This window comes from Wolffia australiana, chromosome 14 (assembly GCF_029677425.1).
Source record: "Wolffia australiana isolate 7733 chromosome 14, ASM2967742v1".
Classification (NCBI taxonomy): domain Eukaryota; kingdom Viridiplantae; phylum Streptophyta; class Magnoliopsida; order Alismatales; family Araceae; genus Wolffia; species Wolffia australiana.
Window position 1 is genome coordinate 2,983,679 of NC_135848.1, and position 11,592 is coordinate 2,995,270.

General features: G+C 35.9%; 1 protein-coding gene across 1 annotated transcript; it reads left to right on the forward strand.

Moving 5' to 3' along the window:
- Nucleotides 1-1,401: 1,401 nt before the first annotated feature.
- On the forward strand, nt 1,402-3,392 carry LOC144712223 (sphinganine C4-monooxygenase 2-like). The gene is made up of 3 exons (XM_078586435.1): nt 1,402-1,546; nt 2,063-2,287; nt 2,605-3,392. Exons 2-3 carry the CDS (start codon nt 2,063-2,065, stop codon nt 3,154-3,156), a joined length of 777 nt encoding a protein of 258 aa, XP_078442561.1. The 5' UTR covers nt 1,402-1,546; the 3' UTR covers nt 3,157-3,392.
- Nucleotides 3,393-11,592: the final 8,200 nt, after the last annotated feature.

Sequence of the window (11,592 nt, forward strand, 5' to 3'; positions counted from 1 at the left end):
TAATAAACTCATACAACTAGATTTGAGCTTAGATTTGAGCCTCTGTCAATACCAGACAACATTTCATTCTTTCTGGACCGGGGGCTGATGAGAATAATAAACAAATAGTTGAATTGGTTGCAGTTTTGTACTTTTCATTAATCTCCTTGGTCAAGTTTTCATTTCTCCGGCGATTCTCAGTTTGCAGTTGAAGTTTCCATCTACTTACGTTAATTAATTGAAACCTCCTCCTTGCCCTTGTTGAACTTTTTTTCTTGAAACGAACCGGAAACTAGTCCGTAGAATATGCTACACGGATCCTGAATTTTGGGGGGATGAACATTTCTTAGGCACCTTCTCCGTGTACGACTGGATTAGAACAACTTTATTAGTCGGAAACGTAGTTTACAAGATGGGGGCTTTCTTAAATGCTGGCGGGGAGCTGTTGCTTAGTTGCCGGAGTTGGATATCCGTCGGTACCGAACGCGCGTGTCCCAGAATAAAATATACCAATTCAATTTTCTTTAATCTAGCCAATAGCAGTTTGGGTTTGGTAACGGTCTCTGAAAGCTTTAGGTCATGCAGGGAGAATTAAGTTGCGTTGGTCCTTTCCTGCCTCTACACGTCATTGATGGACTATTGTAAATATCGGCTGAATATATCTCCTGAATCTATCTTCTTCTTGCATCCACTTAATACATCTCCTGAGTCTATCTCCTTCCTAAATCAACTCAGTCCATCTTCTGATTCTCTCTCTTTCCTAAAACCACTTGCTCCATTTCTTGAATATATTTCCTTCCTGAATTCTCTTAATCTATTTTATTCCTGCATGTATTTAATCTCTCTCCTGAATCTATCTCCTTCCAAAATCTACCTAATATATCCCCTTTTTTTCTACCCGTCAATAATTACTGCCATGACCTTGATACGTCTGTGCCCACGCAAATCATATGTCATATGCCCTCATCTGTGCTTCGTTGACTGTCATCCATCCATAAGCGTGTGTCATTAAGCGCTCTGTCTTTAACGTCTGAGTTAAAACAGTGTTAAATCCAAATTGCCCCCTTCAGTATCTTTCAGAGGTGAACGCCAAATTAAGACTTGGGTCTGAGCAGTTCATCTAATCAGTGAAAGTACTAAATCAGGAACTGCGGAATATTATATCGATCTTTTCATGTCCAGAGTTATTTGATCTGTGAACGTTTTATGAAAAATGTACATGTACTTTAAATATATACTTGAACTGGGGGATCATGATTTAGTTTAGCGTTTTGTGTGAAGGCGGATGTTCGGCCGGCTGTCATTAAATGACCCCTTACTGGCCAGCTACGCAATGCAATCCAAAGAAACAACCCCATTAATAGTCGGTGAAACAATTACCAGTTGATCAAAGAAGAAGCTTCCGTGCACAGCAACGTATTAACTCGTGACAGAGCAGCCTTGACTGTCATCTATGAGTGTCTATATAAAGCACCGGTACTAAGCTAACCCAATCTTCAAGGAGAACCCAGAGAAAAAGCGTATCTTCGATTGCTCATATTCTCGTCCTACAAGCAGCTCGGCGATTGTAAGCCTCTCTGATCTTGTCATGGGTCATTCTTTTTTCCCCTTGTCCATTTTTGATCCTAGATTAAAGCATATTCAGTTAATTTAGAGATCAAAGAGCGAAGTTGAATATTTAAAACTTAATTAAAAATTACCCTAATCTCACTTTTACGACCATAAGGCTCGTATAATTAAAGATGTTTTTAACCTCGTTTTGTACTTAAAAATTAAAGTTTTGTAGAACTGATCGGTGATTTGTTGTGGGTGATGTTAAAGCATGCTTTGTAAATCTTTTCCAATATTGGATCTCAGCTGAACCCAGCTTCTGCTCAGGTAGAATAAACAGACGTAAAAGATGTCTTACGCAGAGATCGATCGCTATGCTAAAGGAGTACTTAATCCCTATGATTAGACATTACCAAGGGATTAAAATGAATGTTTCGTAACATTTCTGATGGATTTCAAACTATTTTTATAATAGATCGTGAGTAGCCTTTTTGATTGATTATTTGTGCGTCTTATTATGTATGTAAACTAGATGGCTTCAGAGATGATGGAGGAGCTGATGCCGGCTTTTGTACCAATAGCTGTTTACTGGATCACTTCGGGCCTTTACCACGTACTGATAAACTCCAAGGACGAGTATCGTTTGTTTCCCAAGGGAACGGAAGATGCCCAAAACCTCGCCACTCCAAGACAAGTCTTGAAACAAGTTCTCGCGAACCAATCCATGCAGATGGGTCTCGCTATCTTCCAGTTCATGGTACGTCTCCTTATCTTATAATTAAGGATATCAGACGGATTAAACGTCTAACCTGACAGAACCTAATCCGTCTTCAGCTCTGATGATAGAACGGAAAGCGGAACGAAAACCTTTACTGCTTCTTCGTTCCGTCTATCAAACTCCGCTCCACTAGTATTATTTCTTTATCATCCGCTCCGTCTAATCCGTTGGAAGGGAACGGATAAAAGACGCCGAACACCGTAGCTGTTATTTCACTTCATCGTTCTTCTCTTCGCCCTCCTCTATCTAATACCCACTTGTGCTAATACCCACCCAACTTGATGACGCCGGTGCAGTTCTTAAGAAAACTTACTGGCTCGGGACTAAGCAAGGAGCCCGCGTCGTACCTGAAGATAACATGGCAATTTGCGGTCGCCATGCTTGTGCTAGACGCGTGGGAATACTTCTGGCACCGTTGGACGCACGAGAACCAGTTTCTATTCAAACACTTTCACGCAGTACACCACCACTTGATTGTGCCGTATTGCTATGGAGGACAACATCTCCACCTGGTGGACGCCTTTGTGGGTCAGCTACTTGGCAGCTTCGTCTCATTAATTATCACTGGGATGTCTCCAAGAACAGCAACGGTGTTCTTCAGCGTCTTGGCGGTCAAAGTGGTGGATGATCACTGCTCTAGGTGGTTCCCCAACTGCAATCCATTCCACAAGTACTTGAGCAATAACACTGCCTTCCATGGAGTTCACCACCAGCTTCAAGGCTCTAAGTACAACTATTCTATCCACTTTCTTGTAACATGGGACCTATTACTGGGCACTTACCTGCCCTTTACTGTGGAGGAGAGGAAGGGAGGAGGGTACGAAATCGTTACTGCTAAGGATGATTGATGGGTGCGGAAGAAAATTACTCATTTATAGTTATTGATCGAAGAAATGTATGTTATGATCCTTCGATTAATTTCTTAGGATATATACATGTGAGAAAAGGTGACACTGTTGTGCCATCCTTCGATCGGCATTCGATTTAGTAGATTGTAAAAACATTTCATTTTGCTTTATGATGAACACGGATAAGATGAATGTCATGTGGAAGTAGTATATATCAAAAAGTTCATAATTTGTCAGATGTCTCCATAATTATTGTTTTTTGATCTGTCATATTTATATATATATATTTATCTTTGGTTAATTAATATTTGAGAAGATCAACGCGAGAGCAAGGATGAAGTGACAATTAATGAGAAGAATGTATGGGAGAAACATAAAGAGCAAATGACGAGTGAGGTAATGTCAAGACAATGATATAACGGTGAAAATTTGTGATTAGAGAGTGTATGAATGCAGTGCGATGGTGGGATGTGACAGTGGGAGTGTACGAATGCGATGCGATGGTGGGATGTGAAATCAACGTAAGCTAATGATGATGTCAATAAGGAAAAACCTAAGGTGAGCATACTTACTGTAGATCCATACATTTCTGCCACGATCACAATAATTTGCCAGTGCATGTAAGCTGCCCTTGTTCTTTGCTGCCTCTTCCCACACACAAGGACATCAAGAACAAGCTTGTTGTATCTCAAAAACTCACTAGCTTTCCATCAGCCCACATGAGTTGGAAGAAAGTGGAAGGATGAATTTGACAAGTATCCACACCTCTATTTATAGAGCAGAGTATGGAAAGAGGGGTTGAAGACGAAACATCCCTCAAAATTTCAACTTAAGTTGACTTTTGGGTGATGATATATTAAGCTTTGTTTCAATTCAAATCTCTCATTTTATTCTTTTGAAAAATAATGGCATTGTGATTCGTGTTGCCATGATGGCACCTTTTGCAATGATTAGTGTGGCTAATCATTGTCGACACTTTTGATTGGCTGCCATTCAATTGAATCGAATGGTCACACGTGGCGGAGCACAATTTTAAGGCAATAAATAGATTATAAAATTAATACTAAGTTACATAAATATAATAATATATTTTGACTTAGGAAATTCATACCTCAATGAATATAAGATCAAAAAATTCATGAAAATTGTTTTGTTTCAGAATATGATGTTAGAAAAATCCTTACAAATACCATTAAATCCAAAATTATTGAATATCCCTTTAAAATAGATTTAATCAATTTAAATCTTGATAGTACACATTTATAATTATTTCAATGCATCAATGAATAAATTTCACATAAATTATCCACAAATTTGGGCGTTATCAAACAAATCTTCAAATGATGATATTTAGACAAATCACGGTAATGGTGTGAGTTCGTAGGTACATGATTTTTTCCTTTTAATTTCTTCAAGTCTGCAAAAAAAATAAAATTCCAGATGTGGTGTGGAAATAATTCTTAAAATAACTTGTAAATTTCTTCAGAAATCCAGGTCTCATTCTGGCATTTTTTGTATGAGTTTTCACCAAAAGAGGGAGAAAGAATATTTTGCAAATTAGGTCTTGATCTGCCTAGATGGATTTTTAAATTTAAGGTGACAAGTTTCTAATTTTCACAATCCATAAATCAACTGAATCTAATTTGAGATAAAATAATAAGATACAATAACTCCTCCAATTTTGAATGGTTAGCAATATAACTTTTCCATTTTGTTGAAAAACCATTAATGGGTGAATCCAGTTATTGCATTTCCTTCATCAATCCAATAATTGCATTTCCCCCATTTATATAACGTATAAAATCATAAAAAGTATTGTAGATATCTGAAATAATATTCTTCAAAATATTATAAATATTACATTTTAGTTATCTATATTTAGGCTCTTATACAGAAGTATGCTAAATATCACCGGTAGATTATGAAGTTCATGTTGTGGACCTTATTTCATTAGAAAATGATGTCTGTTAGATAAAAATTCAAGGCCTGACTGGATGATTTTGCTCATTAACAAAATGATCAAACATCAAGTGTCTTTATAGGCCATTTATTCATACAAATAAACATGCCGAAACTAGTTAAACGCACTGTATTTGCTCATTACACTATGAACATTCATGAAAACGGATGCCTAGGCATTTTACCGAATTACACTAACCCTTAATCTTAAATATGCTCTTTTTGATGAATTTCAATACGTCAATGATGACTAAATTTCACCTCATTTTGAAAGTATTAAAATATATGACTTAATCCCACCCTACATAGTAGCTCCCATTGAATATGTCCATCCTATGTGGATAAGTTAAATACTCATTAAAGAGAGTCAACATGAAATGCTCGAGATTGGTATCAGATTCCATTAAAGAATACTGTTTGGGGCCAGGGAAGTTAATAATAATGGAAAAGATTAGGAATTAATGAGTTTCTACGCAAAAAGGGAATTAAAAATGTTCCTAAATTAAAAATCCTATAATAAACCTCTAACATATTTAGGTAAATTTCAGAGTTTAATATTATTTATTACCTTTTAACTAAGTGCAGAACAGTGTAAACAGTATAGAATGTTGGAATCCAAAAACAGTGGCTCTCGTTTAAAATATTTACATGTAAAATAAAGGTTTCATAGATGAGTTGTTTTCTTCAAACGTGAATGGACATAAAATTTAATTGAATTTTGTTTTGTAAATTTAATATAAGCATAAATATGATTTTTGAAATATAAGATATTAAATTACATGAATCTTTTTGTAATTCTTCACGGAAATTCAATGAGGATATGGAAAATGTTTTGTAACAGTATTGCGGCGCTTTTTATGTTAGCATCTATCATGTACACATCCATCTCTTTATTCTTTGTGTGCTCTGGGACACACCGGAGCACAAAACAAAGAAATTTATTTCTCTTGCACTAGTTTTCAATTTTATGAACTTACCGTATTCTAGGTGAAGATTTTGAGATATATATTTATATCAGTAAGGTACTTTAACTGCTATTGATTAATTTGCAAGAACGATATTTGATAACATTAGAATAAGGGTATTCATTTAACCACAATGAAAATTATAATCAAAGTGGACAAATCTAAGGTTTAGAATGGTTTTTGAGCAGTTTCCTTTCATCAAGGCATCACATAACATCAGAAAATGAACCATTCTTTGAAAACAACATAATTAATAATTAGCGTGTGTGATTGCCAGGAGAGAGAGAATATGGTTTTAATCCTGAAAATACTTTTGAATGGTAATTTATCCATAAGCGCAATGATAATTTCGATACTTCATTTTTTAAGCATGTAATCTTTGAAGATTTAGTAAAATAAAGAATAATGGGGCAATTAAAATGTGTATAACATACATTTTGTTTTTCATTTTTCAAACCACAGAATTCTTAGTGAGAAATTTAAAACTTATTATATAATTTTCCTATATTAAATTAAGTACAATGGTGTTCATTTTTTAGACAAGTTCAAAATAAAACAATAATAATTCGTTTATGTAATTTCTGCTTCAACATAGTCCAATTAGTTCTTATTTTATTTAAAACAAAAACTATAACGCTGAGATTTGAAATTAAAACATAATGAACTGTTTTCAATATTAAGATTCCAAACATAAGTGTGAGAGTTTGTTTTGATATAAAGTTCAGACAAAAGTAGAATAATTAGATGGTGAAATGAACTTTTAAGATCAAGGATGTCTGATTAATATAAATATTCCTATTTTCCATTAGAAGACTAAAAATATTATTAGGGTCATATCTGTTTGTGATTTGTGATGAGGAATCGTTAAATTCATATCAGTTAAAATTTATATGGTAGTCATGGTTAGAGTAATTAAATTTGTTCAGGCCAACACAAACTAGAAGAAATATACATCAAATCCATTTATCCCTTCATGTTTGACTGATAAATCAATCTTAGAACGTTTATGTTCAGTTTTTGATTCTTACTTAAAAATCATATACAGGATGTTGTATTGTTTTAGAATTTTTGAGATAAAATTTAAATTCAACATAGTACCTTTGTCATTTAAAATAATTAAAGAAACAGAATCTTCTATTTTAGTTTCAGTTATCTGAAAACACACTAATTTTGTTTGGCTACCCTAGTTACTCGACTCAAGTATCTAGACACCTACGAATACAACAATTATACTGCATAATTTACTCAAGGCGAATATATATTCTCATGTCTATGAGTGTAATGCATTATGGGTCCATGCGCTCAGTATATTTGTCAATGTGTGTATGACAATGTCGTTCACATCAAGTAAGTTCTTTTACTTTGTATGGTCCTGCATGCCTAGTACAACTAGCTCTAAAATACCCATATGCGTGGTATAGCATGACCAATCCATGATTGGGATTTGCCTCTGTTCTATGTTGATCAATGCTTCCTAATGACAAGTGAATTTTTTTCTTCCTTAATGAAAGTTTGTTCCCAAAGATGGCACGTTTTGAGGTTTCTTTGTTTCCTTGTGAGCTTTCAATTGTCCTTCAACCACTTTTGGTTGCTCTTGCATTTCCTTGGTGGATACCTCATATACTTTTCATTCGTTAATTGAGTAGGATATTTGAGATCGTAACATCATTTTAATGATATTTGAGCTGAGATCATTGCATTCTAACTCTTCCCTATGTCATATTTTCAGTTTGTGCCTGCTGTGGAATGTCCTAAGTTCTTCCAGTTCTTTATTCAGTTTCTTAGATTTTGGTTGTGATTCATTTATATTTATTTCAAGATTTCTTGGGGTTATTATGTTTTTTGAATGAAATTATGATTTTCCTCCATAATCTTATACTTGATTGAAGATTCTACACTAAGTAATTCTGATTTTCCATTGAATTGATATGGAACAAAATTATTTGAGTTAGAAAATTTATATTTGGATGTATTTTCAGAATTCTTCAAAATCAGAGCTAGGGGAGTGCTTTATTAATAATTTTTTGAATTAGTAGGTGTGAATGATGATCCAAAAATCATTTTCATAGAAAAAAGGTATGAATGGAAATATACGGGAAGCCAAATGATGAATGATCACATTACTTATAGTGAAAAAAATCCATTTTAATTTTGTTAGTTGTATGAGTTTATTAAGGTTCATTCATGCATCTGGTCTCTCGACATATCCCCCCAATCTTCACAATATTAGATCACCTCTGTTCTATATTTGACTATACATATTAAGAAACTCGAGGAACTTCGTATGATCTAGTCTCAGTTGAAGATAGATTCTCCAAGAGAATGAGATGAAAGAGGAGGCGGCAAACCGTAGTTTTATGGACACTTGAAAATAGGTGTCCCCTATTTATACTCTTAGGGACATTTTTCGTAAAAGTCTTTACGTTTTGGGTATATCTTCTAATGTCCAAGAGTTTTGTGCTAATGAAAATATAGGCCCATGTGTCAGTCTAGTTAATAATTTTGTTGCCAAGAAGTTTCTACTTGGCAACAAAACGTATGCACGGTTTCGAGGTTGATATTCTACGGGTTGAGACATGCTCTCACAACGGGGTTCAACGATTCCGCAGGCCAACTGTTTTCTACGGTTGCCTGAGTGACTTCTTATTTGATCGTCCTGAGTAACTTTTCATTACGTAGATCATGATACTTTAAGAGAGGTCTTGGAACTCAAATCGATATTAGACAATTAGGTTTTGGATAAATGACGATGCCCGTACCAGTGATTACCAACGCAATTAACCAGATTAATGGGAAATCTTTGGATCTTTCTTTAACAGTACAAGAGATATCGGGAATGAAGTGATCTCCGTTGCTTCATTGTAAATATGGGCAGATTTATCTTACTTTCTATCTGGTCTAGTAGAAAAAGGAACGTAGAAGACGTCTTGGAACTCAATCGATATTGGACAATTAGGTTTTTGATAAATGACGATGCCCGTACCAATGATTACCGACGCAATTAACTAGATTAATGAGAAATCTTTGAATCTTTCTTGAACAGTACAAGCGGTATTGCTTTGAATTTGGAATCAAATAATGTTGGCGTTGTCTTAATGGGGGATGGTTTGCTGATGCAAGAGGGCAGTTCTGTAAAAGCAACAGGAAGAATTGCTCAAATACCCGTAAGTGATGGTTATTTGGGTCGTGTTCTAAATGCTCTAGCGAAACCTATTGATGGAAGGGGGGAAATTGCAGCTTCTGAATCTCGTTTAATTGAAGCTCCTGCTCCAGGTATTATTGCTTCTTTGCAAATATGGGCAAATTTATCTTACTTTCTACCTGTTCTTGGAGGACGATGAACGTAAAAGACGTCTTGGAACTCAATCGATATTGGAAAAAGATTAGGATTTGGATTAATGACGATGCCCGTACCAGTGATTACCAACGCGTGAGAGAAAGAATATAGGCTTTCAACATTCTTATTGGAAACTCAGATCAGACTTTTGGAACAAATTGGCGCTCATATGAAGCTAATAGGAGAAGTGTCTGATAGACTGATATTATTATCATATTAGAAAGCGTAAAGTAGCATATTTCACAGGGAAAAACATTTTGTGGGGCATCTTGTATATGAAATTCGACCATTTCGTTTGCTTTTGTTTGATGCATGGTTTTTAGATTAAATTATACGAGTATGGTTCCGGTTATGAGAACCAAAATCGGAACCGTCGGTTTTGAATCGACAAAACAAAGAGCTGTGCAAGGATGCACCACACTGGAGGCGCACGCGACGTAGTGTTTATGATGGTGCATCGAGATTTTAATGTACTGAGTCAAAGATCAGAACGAGTTTGCCCCATTCTTGACTGAGCTGGAGTGCAGCTATCGTTTGAAACCAACCCGTCATAGAATATATGAAATCTGATAATTATGAAAGTATGAAATAAAAGTTGTAATGTTATGTTATATTATTCATACAGCATGCCCGTCTTATTCTTATTTCGATGAAACCAAAAAACGGTGTTTAATGTCATCCCTTATCTCCCGCGTTCCATCCATGTGATCCACATGCGGGCTGTCCAAATGAATACCTTTATTAGAAGGTGCTGGAGTTATGACCACGAGTTGGACTGTCACCTCAGCGCTAATACAATGAGTACGCCAACGCCCTGATTAGAAAGACGTTCAGCTTTACGTTGAAATTTCAAAGCCGATTAACTATAAGAACACCGCTACGCAGGCAACCGGTTGCCCCCGTGGAATCTCGGGCAACCGGTACAGGTCAGATTAAAAAAAAACCGGCCCCTCATTTCTCTTATTTGAAAAAAAAAATTTGGCGCTCCTTCGAGCTCCCTCTCACCGTTTTTGCCCGCGTACTCTCTCCCCGGCAACCTCCGGCGATCCCCTTTGAAAAACCGCTGTGGCTCCCTTGGAGAGGAATGCCAAACTCTTTCAAGTCTGTGTGGGTTTTTTTTTTGCTCATTTCTCTTTTTTGAAAAAAACGTTTTCGCGCTCCTTCGAGCTCCCTCTCGCCGTTTTTGCCCGCGTACTCTCTCCCCGGCAACCTCCGGCGATCCCCTTTGAAAAACCGTTGTGGCTCCCTTTGAAAAACCCTGCCTAATTTCTTCTCTTCTCGAATGGTGCTTACTTTTCTGCCGAAATTCACTAGAAATTCACTAGACACATAACGAATCGTGCTTACTTTTCTACAGAAAGACATATTGTAATTAGGGATGCGAGCAGATTCCATCATTTTAGGCAGGGTTTATGTTCCTGTGGGGACTATTGGTGAACATTTGCAGAATAATTCCATCCCCAGGTCAGACTTTAAATTTCTCTGATCTTTTGGAGTTAATGATTGATAGATATTTGACCAAAGAACTGTGGTTTGTTCTTACCGACTGTGCATTATTTCATCTTTGTGGAAACAGAAAATTCTTTGAATGGTAAGTTATGTGTCTTGAGAAACTGGAGTTCTTCCTTTTTGGTTGTTCATTCATCCATGTATTCTGATTAAGTGGCTTGCTACAAATATGTGATCTAGGTGGGTCTCGGAGTAAGCTTCAGTTAGGCAATTTTTAGATGATGCTAGTTTGGACGAAGTTCATGTTCAATCTTTTTTTATGATTTTAGAAAATATTTAGCTGGTTTTTATTTTCTTGCGATATACGTTGATTATCATACTTTAATGTTCACTCAGGTGTTCTGACTCAAATCTAACGTTCTCATTTGATAGACATAATACCTGAGATTCACATTTTACACGGTATGTGACACAAACTTCTTGGAAATAGTTAACACACTAGAATTCCCAAAGGAGAATGTACAAGTTTATTGATCAGAGAAGAGGTTACACTATCACAAACTCTCTCTGGACTTAACTACTAAGCGATCACTCGCCCCCACTCTCTTAAGTACTTCTTAAGAGCCTTAGGAATCACTCCTTCTCTTGAGTGTTTTTCCTGGCTATACAATCATAATTATACATTTATATAGTGTCATACTTAGGTCGATTGTTTTGCCAAAACAA

Coding starts and splice junctions, on each gene's coding strand:
- LOC144712223 (XM_078586435.1), top strand. CDS start 2,063: ATGGCTTCAGAGATGATGGAGGAGCTGATGCCGGCTTTTGTACCAATA. Junction 2,288..2,604: donor TCGCTATCTTCCAGTTCATG/GTACGTCTCCTT, acceptor ACGCCGGTGCAG/TTCTTAAGAAAACTTACTGG.